The sequence below is a fragment of the Chelmon rostratus genome, chromosome 4, assembly GCF_017976325.1.
Source record: "Chelmon rostratus isolate fCheRos1 chromosome 4, fCheRos1.pri, whole genome shotgun sequence".
Classification (NCBI taxonomy): domain Eukaryota; kingdom Metazoa; phylum Chordata; class Actinopteri; order Chaetodontiformes; family Chaetodontidae; genus Chelmon; species Chelmon rostratus.
In genome coordinates this window covers 17370595-17392689 of record NC_055661.1, presented here as the reverse complement: position 1 = coordinate 17392689, position 22095 = coordinate 17370595, and the positions used below count along the sequence as shown (strand labels likewise).

General features: G+C 40.1%; 2 protein-coding genes across 6 annotated transcripts; one reads left to right on the top strand and one right to left on the bottom strand.

Annotated features, from left to right (window-relative positions):
• The first annotated feature begins 770 nt into the window (after positions 1-770).
• Positions 771-10117, top strand: alkal1 (ALK and LTK ligand 1). Of its 3 annotated transcripts, none has more exons than XM_041935873.1 (6): positions 771-1409; positions 1750-2031; positions 4491-4544; positions 5203-5286; positions 7118-7187; positions 9623-10117. In XM_041935873.1, exons 2-5 carry the CDS (start codon positions 1761-1763, stop codon positions 7180-7182), a joined length of 474 nt encoding a protein of 157 aa, XP_041791807.1. In that variant the 5' UTR covers positions 771-1409; positions 1750-1760; the 3' UTR covers positions 7183-7187; positions 9623-10117. The 3 variants fall into 3 exon arrangements, with proteins under 3 accessions (XP_041791807.1, XP_041791806.1, XP_041791805.1); XM_041935872.1 differs by having other exon boundaries at positions 7118-7191; XM_041935871.1 differs by having other exon boundaries at positions 7118-7195.
• A 3731-nt stretch (positions 10118-13848) lies between these two features.
• Positions 13849-21097, bottom strand: mindy4 (MINDY lysine 48 deubiquitinase 4). Of its 3 annotated transcripts, XM_041935755.1 has the most exons (18): positions 20772-21097; positions 20242-20361; positions 19947-20170; positions 19589-19862; positions 19237-19484; positions 19057-19115; positions 18841-18950; positions 18626-18742; positions 18429-18520; positions 18129-18230; positions 17788-17851; positions 17361-17426; positions 17215-17282; positions 17036-17099; positions 16666-16827; positions 15020-15200; positions 14679-14754; positions 13849-14468 (listed from the first exon to the last, which is right to left on the bottom strand). In XM_041935755.1, exons 1-18 carry the CDS (start codon positions 20829-20831, stop codon positions 14420-14422), a joined length of 2136 nt encoding a protein of 711 aa, XP_041791689.1. In that variant the 5' UTR covers positions 20832-21097; the 3' UTR covers positions 13849-14419. The 3 variants fall into 3 exon arrangements, with proteins under 3 accessions (XP_041791689.1, XP_041791687.1, XP_041791690.1); XM_041935753.1 differs by having other exon boundaries at positions 17215-17426; XM_041935756.1 differs by lacking the exons at positions 13849-14468; positions 14679-14754 and having other exon boundaries at positions 15057-15196; positions 17215-17426.
• Positions 21098-22095: the final 998 nt, after the last annotated feature.

Here is a 22095-nt window from a genome sequence, read left to right as displayed (position 1 = left end):
ACATAGGCTCTGTTTTCCCAAGTTGACATACACTCTTGGCCCGTCTCCATAGTAACAGTCATCCCGGAAGTAACTCACCTATATTATGAAGTCAACTCAATGGAACTCGTGGCGGAAACTGACGGTGTGGCTTTTACACTTATGTCGTACTTGACCGAAAATAATAATAATAATAATAATAATAATAATAATAATAATAATAATAATAATAATAATAATAATAATAATAATAATAGGCTTACAGCTTCTTTGAACCACAGCGGCTCTTTGCGCAACAGGAGACACCACTGGGTGACGTCTTTCCTATGGCTCCGCAGACACTAAAAAGTCTGTCAGTAAAGATGCAGTTTTTTCTCTAATGTACTGTAATAGCCTATACTGTATAATGACATGGAATGCATGCAAAATACAAATGCGGTGAAAAGGTGCTAGTGCCAGAGTACTTGTACCAGATACATAGGAGGCTGTAACCTAATAGGTGTCCATTATAAATGGCAAATGAAAATCTAAACCAATCTGCAGACTTCGTGTATTAATTAATTAATTACTACACTCGTCTACATTACGTTTGAACTACTGTTTGATTGTCTTTAAAGAGCTGACTTATAATTCAGACAGCTGAGCCAGCAGTCCACTAACTTTTTGGACCTCCTTTCAAATGTTTTGTTTTTTGTTTTTTTCTTCTTTTTTTTTTTTTTTTTTAACCATTTATGTATCCTCGACTTCTCGAAATCTAAAAGGCTCTATCACAGTTATACATTTCTATTCAGTAAGGGTGGGAAACAGCCGGACGGCCGCTCCTGGAGACGCATTCTCTGCCGCGCTTAGGCGGTCACAAGACTTGGACATCGGTGAACAAAAAACATCGACACGCTGACAGGTCAGCTGTACGCTTGCAGGCCCACAGATTCTTCTCTTCTCTTCATCCAACATCCAACAAGTTGGTCCATTTTGAAAACTACTCTCTTGCGCGCTGCCGCGTCACAGCCTTTCTCGTTTATTTTTTCAGTGGGAATTTCAGTGGAGCTCTTTTTTTAGATGTAAAACCATTACTCTATCTGGAAAGGTTCGTTCCCGTTTGGAGTTGAATAGTCCTGCAAAACTACATTTAGTAATGTTTTGGTGCGTAAAGGGGGGGCGCGCGCCAAAGTGAGCGAATGCCACTGGAAGAAGCTGCACCAAAGATGTCAACATTGCTTTACCACCCACTCGAAATCGATTGTATTACCTTCAAGAAGGTGGCTCCTCGTATAAATAGGGACGCATTATTTCAAGAAAGACGGTGGTGAGCACAATCTACTGGCTGTTCTCTCTCTCTCCTCTCGGGACCACAGACAACGCCTGGAAACATTTGCTGAAGACAAGTGTGTCCACTCTCCAGGACATAAGCATCTTTAACTCCTAAACTAGTAAGTGTAAAGTTAGATCGGCTATATTTGTTTCACCGTTGTATTCAGCTAGAATAGATGCTGCGTAAAATGTCTCTGAATTAATCGCCACAACATTTCTGCCGATTAATTCCACTTTTAGAGGCTCTGCATGTTCCCTCTGACATTTGTATGTGTTTGTGTGCATAATTTTGGCAATGTGAAGGGTCTCAAATAGAAAGCAATGCTAATACATATGTTGGGGTTAAGCATTATGCAAAGTATACAGCTATATTTTTGCTTGTTAGAATTCCAAAACTAGTTGAATGAGCCTGTAGATGTAAATCTCTGGGTAACAAAACTTATTTGCTTGTGTTTTCAGACAGTGAAGTCATGCAGGTGGAGGGGAAATGGCACATACTGTTGACTATCTTCTTTCTGCTCATCACCTCGGGTCAGTGTATGGATAGTAAGGATGTCAAGCAGAAAGAAAGAAGGACCCTGTTGGATCTAATCTTGCAGGTTATCAGAGACAGCCAGCAACGGGACAAAGCCGTCTCCAGGCGCTGTAGCAGTGGACTCTTCACTTCAGCCCAAGACATGAAGTTCTCCTCCCATGAAAAGCCTTTCTATGTTCCTAGGCTGGATAACAGTAGACTCATAGGTAAGCTGATAAGATTTATTTTTAGGTCCTGATGATGAAAGCATAATCCCCATTTTACCATGGGAGACAGCTGTCATTGGTCTGGTCTGTGCTGTGCACCTTATTCACGTATGCATGTCAATTCAAGATATATGGAACATGAAATTAGGTTTGCCTGTCCAACTGTGCTTAAAAGACAGTCTACAGAGTCCAGATTTTCCTGTGTTCAAATGTCCAACTCAGTAAAAAATGGTTGCATACTGCATGTAAAGCAGGAATGCATCATCTGTGCAGGACAAATGGGTTAAGTCACATATATCAAACTTACTGCTCTTATTTCTAAGAGACATCTTTTCAGCACATGTCTTCGACATACAGCATCGCTCCTTCATTCAGACTCTAATGGACTGATAGAGACGTGGATAGGTACTATGGATTCATGTAGGAGGAGCATCGTCATGCCAAACTCGTGAATGATTCATTCAGTATGATTCATTGTGGAGTCTTAAACATGAATGATGACCAACCTGCACGCAAACATTCACACTATGGTGTGCAAGAAAGCATCTCCAATCGGGAACATCCCCACAAGACAAATCAGAAAGAGCAGACAAACAACATGTGTTGCGTCACATCAGTATAGTTTACAGTGCAGCATCATAGTCACTATTACTCAGACACTCCTTTTAACTGTAGTTATGGAACAATAAGATTATATGTGGACAATATATGAAGGCCCCACTTCCTTTATCTGTAAATAACAGTCCAGGCTATGTCACTGATTTGAGCCTCTAAGCCTTACCAAAACAAACTGACCTTCGATATTATTCTCACAAGAATTGATGCTTGGTTATTTCTCCTGAAGTAAACAGATGACCTCAGCTTTGTCTTAGGTCTTTGACAAGTGAGAATGTGCTTGTTTCAGCTCTGCCTTTATTGGCTTAAATAAAGCATTATGTCCAGACCGGAATTAATACATGTCTCTCCAATTATCTGAAATCCAAGACAGAAGGTTGGTCCAAGTCAGGCTGTAATAAAGAAAAGGTACCAAGGAAATCCTTTTATGTGCAACAAATGTTTTTATTGCTGCAACAGGCAGAGTCCACTTTGAGTACAAACTTGGACTGTGCCTCATTGGTATGTGCAGTGGGAGAATATGAAGTACCAAGTGAACACAGTGTTGTTTAGCTGCGATTTGAGATTCTCCCTGCTATCACTATCAATTAGATCATGTTGCAGAGACGTTGCACAGGCATCGTAAAGCTCAAAGTCCCGGCCCCAGCTTATGCAATTGGAAAAGTACCTTTCTCAGACCACTGACTGGATGGAATTTATCTTTTGAGGATATTAAAAGCAGCATGTTAGCAACTGGTGCGTGTGACACTACCAAAGATATATGGCCATGCAAGGATGGATGTTTTGAACACAATGAGGAGGAAGGAGAAACGTCTGTAAAGCCACCAATATGTTCACCCTATAGCAGCTGTCTCTGTGTGTTCCTCAGAAGCCACGGCTGTGTCATCAGAGTGGCAGCTATAACATGAATATGATTTTATTTTTAAAACTGCTACTACTGTTTTTCTTTTCATGTGTGATATGTGAGATATAAGCAGTAGACTGGAAGCTTCAGGCTTTTGTATTTTATTCTTGTTGACGTGCATTTATTAATGTACAGGAAATACAGTGCACTTCCAGGCTGCCATTTTCACTGTTAACATCTGGGTGTTGGCTTGGTGGCACAGTACTAAATACAGAACTAAGATATATGGTGTGTTTATCCTCTGATCAGTGTGGATCGGGTGATGTGTTTTGGCTTTACTGTATATCTGAACTTTATATGTTTTTAGAGCAACTTCATTTGCTGGCTTTCATCCTTCTCCTACAGTTAGAGCTTTACATGTTCCTGGCTCTGGTGGCTAATGTAAAGTTAGCCCAGTAGCTACTAGCATGGACTTATACTGATGAGCATTAAACTCCAATACAATAATCTCTTTAGCCTGTTGGCGTGGCCAGTGTGTCCAGACTCCTACATGTGTTGCCTTCATGCACACTGAGTAAAAAGGGGGGTACTTGATGTCCCCGTCCTCATCCATGAATTGTCCCCCACACCAGATCTCCACAGAGAATAATGCAAAGATATAGATTCATCACAGAAATACTACATGTGTTGCAATACTAATAAACAGGTTTCACAATAGATGATGTTCATTTAGAATGCTGATGAGTGCAGTAAAATAACTTTAATGATCAAGGATATTAATCATGAGTAATAATGTGCCGCTTCATCTTGAACTGAAATATATTTTTACCTCAAAGTGGTGAAATTGAGACATTTCCTGCGTCCCAATAGCAGATGCAGGGCAGGGTGGCTCTGATGGCGACAGTCACATTCATCATGATCACTGCACAACTTTTGGCAAGTGCTCAGCTGTTGTAAACTGACTGTTGATTGACAAGCTAACAGAGACTTTCTTTTCCAGAAATTGTTCCTAGAGATGTAAACATGAAAGGCAAATTCATTCAGCATTTCACAGGTAAGGAAACTGCCATGAAAGACAACAACATGCGTGCAAAGTTTCAGCCTTGATTACATTTCGCTGCTGTCCCCTCCAGAAATTGCAAAACTATTTTATCTGGCAAGCATCTTTTAGTTGGTGCTCTTCCATGCAACTTTTGGCTGCATTTTCTGTGTTTTGCCCCTTTGAGAAACCCACTTCCATTCCTGTAAGCCAACACACAGTATGCTTAAATCATAGAGAGCTTTGTTAACGCTGGCATTGCTGTGGGTCAGAAGAGGGTTGCCTGGCTTAGCTGTAGAGCAGTGATGCAGAGAAATAGCACATGGTCTGAGGCCGACAGAATTAAGTTGAAGGCAGTGTGAGGCTAAGCTGATTATTTGTCTCAGGATCTATGAGCAGACTTCATTATTGGTGTGAAAATCTGTAAGTTTCAATGTTGGTGCAAACACTCTTGGAGGTGATTATAGTAGGGGACTCGATTCACTGAACCCTGACTCCTTAACCATGTCTGTGATAGAGTGCTGTTCAGTTTCACTCTGTTATTTGTCTGTTTTTTGTCTGTAGATCATTCAAAATTCAATGTGGGCTTCAGCATGATTATATTGGATAAAGAGGAAATAATGAAGCCCTTGAAATCTGTCTCATTTTGCCTGACAAGACCTTTTCCATTAAGCAGGACCAGTCAAGTTCTCATCGGAGTGCAGAACACACTTTCATAGACTTTATCACAACACGAGGGACTGCTCAAGACCAGCATGTACGTATATGCCTTTTTCCTCTCTTCTGCTCTTTTTATAATATCTGCTGTTCCATCCATTATCCTACCAACCATTATGCTTTAAAAGCCCTGAAAAGCTGTGTTTCCAATCAGCATTGTATTGTGAGTTATTTGTTACCCCATGAACACATTTGCCAGAGTTGGAACAGTTTTAGTTATTTCAACTGAGAAATTTCGGTTAGTGCCTGGGGTTTTCTTTCCCCTTGTTGTTTTGTGCTCTTCTTACTGGTTTTAAGTGGCCGATGTTGAAAAAAATGTTGCATACTTCCACACACCAATCAGAATTTAGCAATATCTGAATCAACATCTGATGGTGGGCTGTTTGCCATCTGATCAAACCACACCCACACAGTCCCGATGAAGCAGATTAGCTGCTAAACTAATAAATAATAAGTAATGTTTTCTTTTTTTTTCCAAGCTTTAACTTTGATTGTTGCATATTTTCTCATGAATGCTACATGCATGCAGTACTTCAGATTTAAAATCAGGTTTTCAGAGGTTTCAAGGTCCCCTTCAATCATGGAGAAGCATTTTTATTTGCAGAATAATAATCTGTAATAAAATGTGTATGACTTCTTGCGACTGTTTTTAAATAGGCAAAACAATGTGTAGAGCTGTGGTTCCCAACCGTGGCAGATGACCCTTTAAAGCCAAGCTATATGTATTTCTGACCATCTGGGCTTGTAACAGGTTGCATATTTCTGTGATTTGCAAGCCAATTCAACCACAGAGTGATGCTCACTTCTAGAATCATGAAGATTTTTTCATAAAAGAAAAAAGCGACGACCAGAAAAATAAAAATAATTTCTGGAGAAGAATATGTTTATTTCCTTTTTTTCATGATTCTTAATCAGCTCACGACAATGAACACCAGGTTGGGAACAGCTGACATAGAAGCACCCAAGCTTCAACCACAGTTTTGCAAACTGAGGGATCAATCCTTTTTTTCTTGGATGTTTACATTTGGGAATAAGGCGATGACGTCAAGCGGACATCGGAGAGCGATTGCAGACAATGCTCCCTTGTCACAGATGGATATCTGTTCAGCTAGACTTGCCTTTACTGTGGACAGAGTGAATAAGAGAAAGAAGCCCCTATTTTTGTGCTGCCTTTTGCATCGGTGATGCAGTCAAGTAAGCATCAAGTCAGACTTCAAGCAATCAATAAATGTCCTGCTGTGATATACAGTAGGCAGTTTGGTTTAAGACAGACAGGGAGACATGGAGGACAAGAAGAGATGGCAACTGGTTCACAATCAGGATTCATTTGTTGGACTTGGATGACGCAGGAGGAGGACTGTTGACTGCAGCATTTATAGTTAATTTCTCAAGCTCATAGTACTGATGATGTTATTAAAAAACATGAGTAATTATGCACTTTACATGCAGAGCTGCTCCGTTAAGGAACATTGCAACTTTAAATGCTCAGTCAGGAATTAGCATATTGCAACACGTCTGACGTCAGCACTGCCTCTTAGGGCTTTTGGTATGACATTTTCTTCTCTCTCGCTTTGGTTGACAGCATTATGTGCTAACTACCCATACATACCGTGGTTAAAGGGCCGCCATTGCAAGACTATTTTGAAAACACGGCAACAGCTGCATTATTTTTAAACATTAGAGTTGAAAATACCTGACCTGTATTACAATTATAACAAAATTTAGAACTTTAGAAATGAGTTTTTCCATCATTTCACTCTGGTGTTGAAGAATCCAGCTATTTAGAGCAGCAAATTAGATGTTGGGGTTTTAATTGCGATATCATGTGATGTTAACATACTTATGGCCTTTTTCCCACTTTTTTTTTTCAGATTACAAAAGATGTGCAAGATTGCTAACACGATTAGCAATGAGTCCACTCTGCATGCAATCGTAGATACTGTATGTGAGTAAGTGTTTCATTTTTGTCCATACATGACTTTGGCTTCTTGTCAACTCATCTAATTTGCCAAAGTAAAAATGGTTGAAGATATGCATAGTATATTAATTTTATGTGAATATTTTCTCTTAGCGTGACATGGAGGAATTTCTTTGTTGATCGTGGTCAGATTTATTCTAACATGTCTGATGTGAAACTGAAGAAATGCTCACATAATCAGAAACATATCTGTAGTGCATCTGTTCGACATTTGTATGTTTTAACAATATTGTGTTCCTTGCTGTTGGACCCGTTCTAACACTGTCAGAAAGAGGCTCTTAAGTTTTTAATCTTACTAACAGTCATTTAAGGTTGGTGCTGGTTTAGGTTGCACTTAATTTGTGTTTTATCACAAGTACGAGAGTGATGCATTTTACATTTAATTCATCTTGTTAAGCAATTGTGGGAGTACAAACGAGCACATGATGCGGTCGCACTCTAGACCTTCTGTCTCCTGTATCCTGCTGCGAGAACATCAAAGAGCTACATAACGGAGAATTTGGGAAGAACTTTTAAGTGGTACTGCTTTCATGTCTTCTCGATTATTTACATATTCATCGTTGTTTATTGTACAATGCAAGACTTTGTATGCTCAAGGTGGAATGAGCCTTTCAGGAGAAGGATTGTTGACATTGCCGCCTCTCCTTCTTCACAGTGTGATTGCACAGTATAATGCCAGATTTACCATCCCTCTCGTTTCCCCATCTTCCCTCACCTTCCTCATGTCCTGTGCACAGGCACCAGCGCCACCTGTCGCTGATTGGCAGGGGTCAAATTTTCAGTGCACACATAGAACGGACATTTGCTGAATTTCAAACTGCTGTGTCTCTTCCACTGGTCATTCATTGAAAAATTTCCCGTGAGAAACAGCTTGCATGGTGATTGTTGATGGTCAGCAGCTCTGTTACTGTAGCTGCATATGTAGCCATGGTAACTATTTAGGACTGCAACACAAGATAATTTCGATTATAGATTCATCTGTTGATTATTTGTACAACTACTCCTTTTGTTTTTTAAAAGTGGAAATTTTCCATGACAGTTTCTCAGAGCCTGAGAGGAAGCCACAGCTCAAAACCCAAAGATGTTCAATTTATTCTGATATAAAACAGCAGAAAATCCTGAATCCAGAGAATACATGGGTCCCCCTCCAAGAAAAGGCTACTTAAATTATTAAACAATTATTAAAATCTTTGCTGACCTCTGATTTTTTTCATCAGACAGCTGTATTATGCCAGCTCTTGCAAAAACTTTTGAATGGAAGTTCTGTCGATGTTTGGCCAGATGTGAAGATGGAAATGCTTCCCACATCACTTGGATAGTCATGTATTAAAACATACATTTGATGGTTTGTAGTTTATCGTATAGTTTAGTGTATACTGTACATGCATGTAAACTTTGTCCTGGCACAATTGTACCAGGTTTTTGAACTGGAAATGAGATCTCCAGTATCACTGAGTTGCATTAGGAATGTGTGTTAGTGAGAAGCCTCTTATGATGCAAAATGTATTTTTCATGACTAACACTAGTTCAGATTCTTAGAAACATTGTACATAACTGTAGATGGATGCAAAACAAAATATTTTGTAATAAGTAATGTACACATCAGGGTGTTTTTCTGATGAATACACTGTTTTTGTCATTGTCAGATCCCCATTAGCTTCCACAAAGTGGTTGCTAGTCCTCCTGGGGTCCGTATGGTCTACATGCTTCTTAGGCTAACCTTAAACGCCCTAAACCTAAACGTGGCCATTTTCAAGACAAAGGCAAGACTATCGTCAGCGGACTAATTTTGGGCATAGTGAGTCATCCCGTTGTTAATGTGATCTTTGATGACAGCAGGTGTGATGTGTCCACTGCCGTTTAGTCCCAAATCCAACGTGGGTAAAAGCATGTGCTCTCAGCCAATAAGCAATTAAGTCTAGCTGGTGACTGATTGCTGTTAGAGTTCATCTACACAACTGGCCATTTCAGTTAATTCGAGTTTTCCGTGGTATAGGGCTTCTGGTGATTCTAAAACTGAAGAGGCTGACACATCCTCAGGTATTCAGTTTCTCAAGTGAATCAGATAATAAGATCCTGTCTTCACTGTTCTGAGAAATCTGACAAACGTATAGCACAAAAAAAGGGACTTTTGAAGGCGTATTAAGTGATTCATTATTTAGTCATGCTGATCATTGCTGAATGAGCTCAGACATAACATCGAGGAATGCCAGTAATGACAGGCCAGTAATGACCCTCTTCAGACGCTGACAACACGACTTCCTCTGAAAGGCCGAGATGTCGACATGTGTCTTTGCCGATACTGGACAGAGGGAATGTTCTCGAGAATACAGCTTTAAAGCAGGAACTGAACACGTTTAACCCTGATCGATGATTATTTTTTCTTATTTCATTTCAGGTCCAAAAATAATGGAAGAGGGAGTAATGTGTTGCCAAGGAAGTGCCTTCAAATCCACAGCAGTCATATGAACAATGTTGTGTTATAGTGTTTCTATTTTTGTTGTTCTTGTCATGACGGAAAATGCTGATGGACATTCTTTTTTTTTTTAATGGATTTGCTTTTTATTTTACATGTCTGTACCATAGTATTTGTAAGGAAGCATTATTTAATATTAAATATACCTATTTATTGAGAGGGTATGTATATAATTTCACAATCAGTCAAACTCAGATTATTTTGATTATAAAAGTTACTTCTGATGGAGAGGACGCTCTTATTTGTTTTGTTTTTTTCTTCTCCATATATATGAATCCTCTTCCACCATTGGCCTGAGAGCTCTGTCATTGTCTTCATTGCATTTTATTTGGCACTTGAGTGATTGCTGACAATGAGAATATATGGAATGACAACAGTGGTGATAATACACTGCAGTATCGAACAATAAAGAATATTGAAGCACGGCATGTTTTGCTATTATTGGAGATGAGGGGAATGGGGGAAGCTGGATCAGCCCTGTAGAGGCAGGCGGTGTGTTGGGTGTGACTGCAAATGAAGCTCAAGGGAGTGGACCACTTATTATTGAAAAATGCGTGATGTCTTTTGATAACAGCATTTACCCATCTTGCTCTCTGCTCAGTGCCATTTAAATCTGTTAAAAAAAAAAACAAAACAAAACATGACAAAAAACAGGGTTTCATGCCAAACTTGCTCCAGTGGGAATACGTTTTTTCTTTGTCTTTGTGGCTTGAACATTTCTGTTCAGCATTTTGCCTCCCTGATGCAGCTCCTCTGAGCAGGTGTTATCATGGCAGAATTCCCTCCTCTAGCTCAAGTGTGTTGCAAAATGTCTGGCAGGTTCTTGTTTTGTTTCTGGCAACTGTCAGACTTGGACTCTTGGACTCAACAGGATGTTGAGCAATTCAAGAGACTCAACAGAACCCAATTTACTTCGGATAAGACCAGCAAACGCTTAGCAAATTCTTTAAGTAATCACATGTGCAAGGCACTTTAAATGTTTGCAGTTTTCTAAGGTTCTTAATTATCTAGTTATTTTAATTGCATGACATCTTTTTGCCTCTTGGCTTGGCAAATTGCCCAGCAAGAATTTCTTGTCCAATTGATAAATGCACTTTAGGAAGCATAACTGTTTCAAGAAAACTCCTTCCAGATGGTCATGATCCAATGGACGTGCTGGGTATTACATACTGTACCTGAGGTCTCAGCCCGCTTAATGCATGTTTGAGCAAAATGGTTGAAATCTGATAATAAACATAATGTCCAACATGTTGTGTTCGTGCCAGAGAAGAAACATGTCTAATTTCTCCTCATAAGATGCTGCTTGTTTGCCTTTTAGGCTGCGTAAATGGGAAACAGCAAACATTGTGTATGAGAATTATAACAAGCAAATCTGTCATTTCCTTGCAGATTTACATGCAAGCATCTGAGCTGCCACTGAATGCAACTCTTCCTGATCTTTGTGTATATCTGCAAGGAGTTCATATTACCTACTCTAACAGTAACACTATGAAATCCTGACAAAATAAACAGGATCCAGCAGTCTTTTTCTTGTCATGTTGAATCGTCTTGTACTGAGACATGGGCCTGGGGAATAGTTACAGTGATTGTCTGCTGTTTTTGTTGGGGTAATGAAATAAATATTGAGCCACGCACACATAGGGTTGCTGATAGACAGGGTTCTGAAGAAAACATACGCTAAGCCAAAGATTACAACAGCTCTGTTCTCACGCCGGCTTGTCTCTACAGACTCAGCGGGAACGATTGTCACGTTGGATCATGAGCTGTTCAACAACGATTGGCTTGTTCCGAGATCACAAAATCATGCACGGAAGCTGTCAGTTCAAAAGGTTGTGAACTGAAATTGCATTGGAGGAACGTGCCTTCTTTAGAAGTATAAATCCCCAGTGTGATTCTGATCTCAATCCATGCAACATGTTTCCAACCTGATATAATATGGTCTCGTTCTGAAGGGCCATAAAATGGACATTTGCCTCTCTTCCACAAATCACGGCTTCCTCGAGAACAGAAGATCTTAGAAATTTATGCTCCATCAAATTCCTCAATATTGTCAAACCTGCAAACCATTTACTGCCTCTCAAGCATATTGTATCATGATTACCTGCAATTAATGGAAAGGGGTGCCTGAGCTATAAAAGGATTAGGCAGCTAAAAATACAGCTTGCACCGCATGGGGACACATAGGGGATCCCTTTCCCTCCGGGTGGGCAGGGCAGGGACACCAGATCCTAATCTGAGGAGGATATCACTTATCTGGAGACAAACAGCACAGATTAGGAGAGGAGACAGAAGATGCACTGGGGACAGCATGTGGGAGGGCTCTAACACAATTACACACAAGCACCAAATCCCCCCTCTGATGCCTCTGAGAAATGCTGGTGCGATAAATAGTAAATAGAGACCAAAGCTGGGCCATTTCCTTCCTGTCAGACGGCACCCTGCTGCACCAACCCTCAGCAGCAGAGAGAAGAAACACCTTAATGGTTTAACTGCGAGCTAGGCACCTCCAACTGCACCGCTGTCGTCTTTGAAACAGATGGAGAAAGAGTTAGAGATTAGCTTTTTTTTATCCTTTATCTAGCAGCAGATTTTGGACCTTTAAAGTAAATCCCAGTTCAGAGTTGATACCAGCTCACTGAGAGTAAATGGATTGGCCCACTCCCTGTATTTAATTGACATTGAAATCATACACATTTGTCATTTCATTCGTGTTTTGGCTCTCACTGAAATGTTTCACACCCCAACTATTCAGGCAAGATTATGACTAGCATATAACCTAAAACCTAAACATGGCTCCTTATGACGTATATCAAGCTCCCCCCATCCATAGAAGAATTTTGTGGCAAAAGTAAACACTTTAATCCAATTTCTTAGACCCCAAGGCCTCATTCAAGCAAACCACCTTATTTATAGTGATCACAGTAGCCTTGATGGCTGTAAAATTGTTGTAGAGGGCTCATTGATTCACTCCATGTCTCATGATTAATTCATGGCTCCTGCTATGTGTCTTGTAGAACGCATAAATCCTGACATGAGTCACGAATAATATACACTCAGATAACACAGCCTCCATTAGGAATTTGACAGCTGAGAGATGAATGCATTGTCATCATCGCAGCCAGCTCTTCTATAGCATTTGCATTGCACTAAAATAGAAATATCATGGATATCTGCCTTTGACAGATTCAATAAAGAAAGCACTGTGTATTTCCATTGTGCGTTGTTGCCGAGATGGTTTGCGTATGTTTTGACCTTAGCATTGCACTTACAAGATATTGTATGGATTCTGGCCTATGTTGCAGAAGACAGTTTGATGGGAAGAGAGTTGCTGCAGCCCTGTCTGCGTGCCAGCTGTACTGTCTTTGATCTCATGCGCTGGAGGTGTTGGCACAGGTCTCTCCCTGCCACCCCCTCTGCACGCCCCACACTGTGTGTGTGCTCTGATGCCTTCCATGGCTAACACTGAACGCACTGATTGACTGCAAGGCATCTTTTAGCCGAATCTGTTTTTTCAGCCTGTCTTGTGCCATCGTTAAGAGTTAATTCACAATTAGCGTCGAGTTTGTTTCCTTTATTTGGAAGAAATGTGTAAGAATTTCATAAATGTTAATTTTTCAAAAGGGATAAAAATAAACGCCTGAATTTTACAGCTGGACCACCAACGATGATGTTTCTAGTAATTTATATATTGGTCTATTGCATGAATCATCCCATAATCCACACTCTGACATTAACAAAGAGCTACTGATGCCTCATTTACATTTGACACCATTCAACATCGTTTAGAGACAAATAAGCTCAAGAGAGTGAGTTTTACACAAGCTGCAATGTTAACTTCAGGCATCGAGTAATCTGTAATGTTAGTATAGTAAGAATAACACACAATTTTTATTTGCTTATTTAGGATTTATTTTCCTTTCAAATTGTTTTAGTTTGTGCTAACAAACTAAAAGCCTTGGCAGAGTATGCTCTGTTGTAGAGGACTTCATTACCTTTTCTCAACAATATACACATAACTGTACTGACACTGGAAATAATGTTGATTTTGCAGTACTTTTCAGCATTGTAGACATTGAAAAGCAGCTTCATGAAAACAACACACACAAAAACAAGCATCACTGTGTGGAGACAGTTGAGGTATTGAATGATTTTATTTACTGTAAAAAAGTGGAAATTCACCTGGGCAGTTAGAAGCAATTTCACAATATTCTTTCAAATATGCACGCACACTGTATTTATTTAATCTAGTATCTTTACAACTTATTGTCTCAAACAGATTATCTCATTTAACTTCTGCACATTTAATAAAAGGCAATTTGAAAAGGCAAAACTGTAATGGAAGATTAGACAGTAAGTATGCATACAAAAAACAGTTAAAACGTGATGTGAAATTAATCAGTCTTTCGTTTTGAGTCGTTTTTCAACAGTTTCCATGATTAAAATATCACATTAATTTAATTTCTAATAAGCAGTATATGATAATTAAGTGTAAAATATGGACAACAATTTGTTATTTCTATATGTGAAAAGTACAGACTAAAAGGCCACTGTGGTCAATAGTGCAACAGCATTTTGAGATGACATGAGTTCTTCTCCAAACGTAGATTTCAAGAAAAAGTTCCCTCGTGCTAATTGCTAAATCTTTCAAAAATACGCTGCAATTGCAGATTGCTTGTTAATGTTCTTTTTCATGATTTAAATAACAAACCACGTGATCAGTCAGAGAATAGGCTCTGTGTCATTCCAGTTGACAAATGCATCTTTCCACCTAAAAAAAAAAAACAAAAAACATTTGAAGGCATTTACATCTGATCCACGTATATACTGCAGGATGCTGAACAACCATCTGTCCTTAGAGTATGAAAGAAATGTGAACTCTCCTCGATTGACAGCAATAAACGTCAGCATGTTTTATAGCTGTTTTCAGGATCTACAGACACTGTTGTGCATGTGGGTCTGCATATCAAAAGATCCTTACCTTGTTCGGATACAGTGCTCCAGTGGAGGAATGAGATCAGTGACGCCCTGACAGCTCTGGGCCGATTTGCCAACAGCTAAAAATACAAACATGTAATTAACATTTTTAGTTTAGGCACACAAACAATTAGTGCAGCACCAACATAACTAATCACTACTGAAACATCAGCACCCAGATAATTCAGGCTGCCTTGAAAACAAGATCACATCATAGTCACAGAAACTATACCCTAATGTACATTATTTGGGAGGTCATTCACTGAGGTAAGGGGGTTATAAGCAAAATAATAATCATAAAAATAGGATACGCACTGAGAATATCGGACAAATGATCATACATACAGACAGTGAGGCGGATCTCCTCCTGCTGATTGGCCAATCCATCGTAAAAGTAGAGGTCAAACTCCAGACCTATGTCCTGATTGGTCAACAGCTCCCTCTGCAGGCCAAACAGCACACTGAAGTGGCTTTCACTGCACACCACCCAGATGGGATAACAGGGAGTCTTCAGGCTAGCACCTACCTTACATAGCAGGGAGTAGAACACAACAGAGCAAAGTGGTCTATTAAATACCAGGACACTGCAACCAAAGCAGCTAAACTTAACTCAGCCATCATTCTTTTTATTATTTTTTAATGTGTTAAAGGTGTTGTAGGCAATCTTGAGCCGTTCAAAACTCCGCCACAGTATTTTGTTTATTCATAGCTCCTGAGTACTAAGATGTAGACAGGTTTCAAAGTGACAGGATTTTGGTTGGAAATATTACATTTTGTACATGTATAAGTTTTTACTATCTATATTAATGATGTGCGGAAAAACTTGAAATGTAAAAGTCATGCTGCAAGGCATTTGCTTAAAAGGATATTGAAAATAGAGGACAAACAGTAAAGTATATTCCCACACTCATCATCCTGTTCATGGCACTACTTCCTCTTGACTTCAGGGTCCAGTAGATGCCAACAAATACCTGGTTTATCTCTGCAAGTTTTCCTGTTTTTTAATTGAGCCATGGACCCTTCATTCAATTCCAATTGAATGAAGCCTTGAAGACTCAATAGTTACAAATTTCAGGATAAAATCTGCTATTAATCACCGTTTCCTTTGAAGGAGGAAATTTACATCAGCTTGATTCCTCATGAAAACGCATCCAAAAGTCTTTGAGGTGATTAATGACCTACTACAACCCAGGCTGCGGAAAGAGTCTGGACGCTGTGCGAAATGTAAATTAAAACAGATTGCAATCATTTGCAAACAAACAGAATTTACTGACAACAGTTTCACAAAATGTTACTGAGTCCATGCAGTAACATCTATTGTACAATCATGTGTTCACAAAGTGGTGAACCGCGCTCCATTCTTGCTTGCTTGTTAACGACTGAGCCTTTCCAGGATGCTCCTTTCATACCCAATCATGATGCTATCACCAATCAGCCTGTTAACCTGTGGAATGATCCAAACAGGTGTTTTTGGAGCGTTCCACAACTTTGCCAGTCTTTTGTTGCTCCTTCCCAACTCGTTTGAAACATGTTGCTGCATCAAATTCAGAATACGCAGATATTTACAAAAATCAATGAAGTTGATGAGGTAAAACATTAAATATATTGTCTTTGCACTGTTTTTAACGTCAAAAAGGATTAGCAACTTATCCCATTCTGTTTTATTTGTGTTTGACCTGGTCAGTTTAATTTGCTGCTATGCAACAGCTCAAGAAGACTGGAGAGCCTGTTACTTCACATTTTCTTCAGCTATCTTTTTCTTGTGTATGGAACTACTTTCTAAACATTTGCAGGCACTGTACATGTAAATTATCATGTAAATCCCATAATAGTCTTAAACGCATTCTTCGCTGTGATTATGGGCACATCTGTGCCAACAGCAGCACAGATGTGCCCATAATTACAGTAAAGAATTCCTCCTGAGGTCTTGTGTTTTCACTTGAATATGACTAGCATCTGGGCTATCAGTGCCAGGATGAGTCAGCACTCACCTTACAGATGTTATAATGCTCAAACAAGGACAGCAGGCCAACATCACACTGGCCTTTGATTCCCTTGAGTAGAGTCACGCTGCCATTGCCTGAGTCCAGCTCCATTTCATTGTCAAAGACATTAGAAACTGCTCTTCCACAGAGCAACAAGTTGACCAGCTCCTGGTGAACACAAATGCAAAGAAGCAATCTTAGTAACCAGGATATATTTTATGCACACAGCAGTAACAGTAAGTAGTGTTGCTTACTTTGTCCTTGTCAAGACCAATTTCTATAGCTTCATTATTCATTAAAATTTGTGCTTCTGAATCACAAACACAATACAAAGCGCTCTGAGACAATTTAGCAATTTCTAGTTTTATGTGAAAACCTGAGTGCAGTAGCCATGAGCTCCGATGAGTGTGGTGGTGGGCATGTCCATATCCTCTCTTACTCTAAGGAAAGAACAAAGAGACAGCAAAACAAGGGTGACATTTCATCAGTGAGCTAATTGTGATTATTATGCTGCAAATCTTGCTCAGCTGTACAGCAAGAAAAGGCAAGACATACTTTTCAATGGACCGAGACAGGACAGCAGATATGGTCAGCAGTATGCATCCTAACGCCCCAGTCTCGAACTGTGGGAGAGAAACACAGACCAGAGCAAAAAGGTTGGCAATCTTTTGCATACTTGACATGCAATCTGCATCTCTCACCTGCTCAATATGCTGTTCCAGAAACGACTGCAGGTCCTTGACGTTATCCACCGTGAAACATGTGATCTAAAAGAAAAGGTGGTTGTAAAACATCCGCTGCAGTGCAAATCACAGCCTTCTTATACATCAGCTATCAATATTGCACACAGTTAAAAGATTATCCAATTCATTCCACATAAAAAGAACAAAGATGTGCAATGTGCAAATGTGGTTACAAATTTCCAGAAACATCGAAATAGTTATATTCCACAAATTGAACCCAATAAAAATGGCTCATTAAAATACTGTTTATATAGTAAGAAATTACCAAAATATTTCTCTACATATTTATTTATATTCTGCTAAAAACTGAATTCTATTTGGGCGACTTGAGTGTAAATTTACTATCCAATGTTCAGCAGGTGTGCATGCAGGGGCAACTCTGTACCTTTTCAAGCACTCCTTCAGATTTGTAGTGTCCAGCTGGGATGAAATGATTCCTCCCTGAATTTCTGTTCAAAAACAAGCACACGAGCTGTTTAAATCAATGCGACACCTGAAACAGCAGATCCATCGGGCATTTCTGAGATCAGCGTGTCTGACGGCTGCTGAGTGCAGATATTAAGAAAGCATCTGTGAGGTATGTCGCTCATATGACACTGACATAGAGAGCCACGCCAACCTTAAGCCAGCCAGGTCCTCACATGCTTAGACCTAGTTAAATACTGGTAATGAGGTTCTGTGTATTAGTAAATGCAGAGGATTAAGCAGATAAAACTCTGATCTTACATTGCAATTGTGGCTTGTTTTTCCTCGCCAGCTCTCCACAGGATTTCAGCCGCAGCTAAAACAAGACACTCTCTTCTGGTAGTGTTCGAAGGTCTTAACCTCCTGAGAACAAAGTGGCATTTGAGTGAAAACCAGGCTGTCTGGAGTAATAATACCACAATGTAGAGGTCAATACTTAACAGTGGCTACAAAGCATGCCTTGATGTGAATTAATGGCTGTAAAAGGCATCCAAGTGATTACACCAGGGCACACAGAGGTTAATATTAAGCGCCAAAGCTCTGAATTGCAGGATAACGTACTGAAGGCCTGTATTACTGCTTTTGATGTTTTCAAACAGCAGTTTCTTTAGAACAAAGGCTTGGATGGATGCCAGAACTCCACAAGGACCACCCTAGAAAATAAATACACAGAGTGCATAATGCCACAAATGAATAAATCATATGAAAATAATTTTCTGGATTGATGAATTTCAGCAGGATGGCACGTTTAAGACAACCTTTTTCTGCACAATTCCATATCTCAGGTCATGTGTCTCTGAGAATGTGAAACCCTGATTCCTCCACTCAACATTGAAACAATTTAGGGTGGAACCAAGTAGAACCGCTTTCAATTCCTGGAGACAAACAAAAACAGCAGACAAACAGAAAATCAAAGGCAACCGCAGAAAGTGTCCCCAGCATTTCTAAAGAAACGTCGGCATAAATCACCAACCGTGGCAGTGTGTTGGTCCATTGGGTGGCTGGCATAGCTGTGCTTCGCCATAGTTCTCTGAAAAGATACTTTGGAGAGCTCTCGAAGATCATCATCATCATCAATATCATCTGGAAATTGATTAATGCATCATCAGTTTTGACGAACACAAGGCAACAAATCGAAAAAAGCCACAATCAACGATGCTGCCTCTTCATCTATACACAAACTACTTACCTAAAACCATCTCAGACACATCTAGATCAGCCGCATTTGGCCTCGTCAAAGACTTTACTCTGCGAAACAGAGAGTATGTACATAAACTTTTGAACAAACCTCAGCGTGAAAACAATTCAGCAGTATAAAACTGTGATGTTGCAACAGACACAGGACTATTAGCAGCTTATAGCTATTTACTTATTCTTTCTATCTTGTCCCATTTTTTCAAAGCTGTTTTCCCTCCGCAGTCTCTCAGGAGCTCTCCGCAACTCCCATCGCCCTCCTACGCACTCAACTGAGCTGATTTCAGTTGGCCTGCTTTCTAAGCCTTTTTGATGTAAGTCAGCCATTAACAGTCCATCCTTAGACTGCCTGTTTTCTTCTTCTTTTCTGAGCAGTGGCTGGGGCACTTCTAGCCTTCGAGTCTGTCTTTTTTTGTGTGGTTCCTGAAAGGCAAAACACCAGTGATGGAACAGAGTATGATGAATATGAGTAACATGATGGATATGGGCTTGATATGTTTTTAAGAAGTGCACCAGAAGTTCAGTACCTGAGCCGTGCTAGCTATTGGTCCAGCCATCATGCCACGTATGATTCGATTAGTTCTGCTCCGTTGAGTGCTCTCCATGAGGAAGGGCTTTTTTTCTGGTTCTCTTCTGATGAAGCTCTCCTTGTCCTGGAGGGAAGGCGCCAGTGGCTGGCCTTTTTGGTCTTCTGAGTCACAAACCCAAATACCTCTTTGATCATGACTGGACATTCTGTCTGTCTCAGCCAATAAGGACGTACGTATTGGCTGAGAGGGGCCGATTCCCTCTATATCAGACCTGTCAGAGAGATACGTCCCATGTAAGTTCAAACAAATGTTCTATTTCAGCACAGAATTATGCATCAAAACGTCCTCAACGTACCTTGTTTTGACGTGTTTGCTAATGACAAATGCTGCAGCGCTATCCTCTGTCTTTGTGCCATTCATTATGGTTGGGGCTACTGCAGGACAATTAGCAATCGAGCTAACAATTGGAGCAGATTCCAAGGGATCACTTTCATTGCATGTCATTTTGTCATTTTTAAGGCCTTTAATGTGATGCTTCACAATAATCTCCAGTAATGTTTTCAGAGGGGAGTTCTGAACCTGCAATGACAGAAAAGTCAGCAACAGACTTTTTTTATGCACTTGCACAGCAGCCAACCTGCAAGACTTGCCTTATTCTTTCTGTAGAGATCCTCCATGTTGAGAGTCTGTCTCAGGTGGGATCTGTTGTTGATACTGGCCGCTGTGCGTGGATGCTCTTCATCCATACAGGCAATCGTCCTCTTGAGTCCCTGCGCATCAACACATTAATTTGCACCGTATTCCGCGATCTATCAGAGCCTGTGAGTAGGAACGATGTTGACACTGCAAAAGTTTTTGACACAGTCAAGTTGCTCGTAGCAAAAATAGTGATGGTAGCAGCTAGGACAATGTGACCATCATCCGACCTGAATATTAACGTTACACACAGGGTCACATATGTTGTGAGTTGTGACTGCACAGACTGCTTTCAATTGAATCTCTACGGTTAGTGGCACAGAATATGACAGATGTCGTTGCCACACCTGAGTAAGATAGCTAAACTCTTTTCCACTGCTGGACCGGGTCTACCTGTATGCTAGCTAGCCAGCTCTGTTAACGTTTTTCAGTTCTCGGAAACTGTGGGTCCAGCACTGAGATAGCTAGCTGGCAGTTAACTTACCTTTCGACTCAGATATTCCCGCACAAGAGACGAAGAAACCTCCTCTACTGAAACGGCCATGGCGATGGGAACGTGTCCAGCTGTGATGGCCTCCTTCTAACATCGGTAATGAAGAAGAAGCTGTTCTGGCGATAGCCCTTAGCTAACCATGTAGCGACCCTCAACAAGGCTCTGGGATGTGCTGCGCCACAAAATGCAGACGTTTGGAAGTACTACGGACCGTTGACTCTTCAGACACCGTCCATATGCGCTACGGGTTGGTTCGTGTCTTTCAGAGTTGATGATCTGTAATGTGCGTTTCCATGGAGATGCTAATTGCGGCGATCTTACGCGACAGGATTGAAGGAAACCGTTCATCCGAGGTCTTTACTTTTCGCAGGATGGCGAAGGCAGTCGCCGTCCCTACTCTGCCTCTGATTGGCTTCTCCTGATATTCGAACCAACCCAGTTGACGAAGCAAACCAGCACTAACCAATCACAGATAGAGTAGGGCTGGCCATACCTTCGCCATACTAGGAAAAAATTGACCGCACACGGTGCATGTGTCTGTCGCTACCTGCAGAGCACGAACAGCTTCAAAGCCTCGGAGTTTGGGTATAAAAAAAAAGAGGTCACAAAATGAATATATGCTGTCATGAGAAGCTTAACAGGATTTTTTTTTTTAAATAGCAGAAAAATTAAACACAGAAAACTCATAATTTCTGTGAATTATACAACAACAAATAAATCACCATTTTTGTTTAACATGAATGCCAGAAAACTCTTAATTGAATCAAACTGGCTACAACATGCAACCCATCACAAACATGGCTCACATGACCTCTTTAGGGGCCCAAGGAGGGAATTTGCTGTTGGGCCCCAAAAGCGATCAAGGTGCAATATGTCCTCTGTTGCCTTCAAGTTCACACAAAGTTTGAAGCAACCAGTACTCCTATGCAGGAATAAAAGGCTTAATTAAAATTTGTTACATTGTGGCATTTTAAATACAACTTTAGCAGGAAAATACATCATATGATCTTATATAACATAAAATAACATAGCTCTAATAACCAAAAAATCAACTAATAATACACTAACCATCTTACTTGATATTATACTTAGGATGTGCAAATTTGCTAAAAATTTTGAAATTAACCAAATTACCCAAACCAGTTGACATGCAGTGAATCTGGGGCTGTGGGGCGATACAGTGATGATGGACCTATGGGTTATACTTACTTTAAAACTGTAAGGGACAGTTAAGTTTTCTCTATGCAACAATAAAAGAAAGCACAAAACTTGTGTTATTTTTCTTCATTTTATTAAAACATTTTCATTTATATAT

Excerpts from the sequence above, each read along its gene's own strand:
- mindy4 (XM_041935753.1), bottom strand. The coding sequence starts at position 20,831 with ATGGCCGTTTCAGTAGAGGAGGTTTCTTCGTCTCTTGTGCGGGAATAT. Across the intron at positions 18,951-19,056 it reads TGTGTCTGAGATGGTTTTAG|ATGATATTGATGATGATGAT; the intron begins GTAAGTAGTTTG and ends ATCAATTTCCAG. Across the intron at positions 18,231-18,428 it reads AGCAGTAATACAGGCCTTCA|GAGGTTAAGACCTTCGAACA; the intron begins GTACGTTATCCT and ends CTTTGTTCTCAG.
- alkal1 (XM_041935873.1), top strand. The coding sequence starts at position 1,761 with ATGCAGGTGGAGGGGAAATGGCACATACTGTTGACTATCTTCTTTCTG. Across the intron at positions 4,545-5,202 it reads ATTCATTCAGCATTTCACAG|CAGGACCAGTCAAGTTCTCA; the intron begins GTAAGGAAACTG and ends TTTTCCATTAAG. Across the intron at positions 5,287-7,117 it reads GGACTGCTCAAGACCAGCAT|ATTACAAAAGATGTGCAAGA; the intron begins GTACGTATATGC and ends TTTTTTTTTCAG.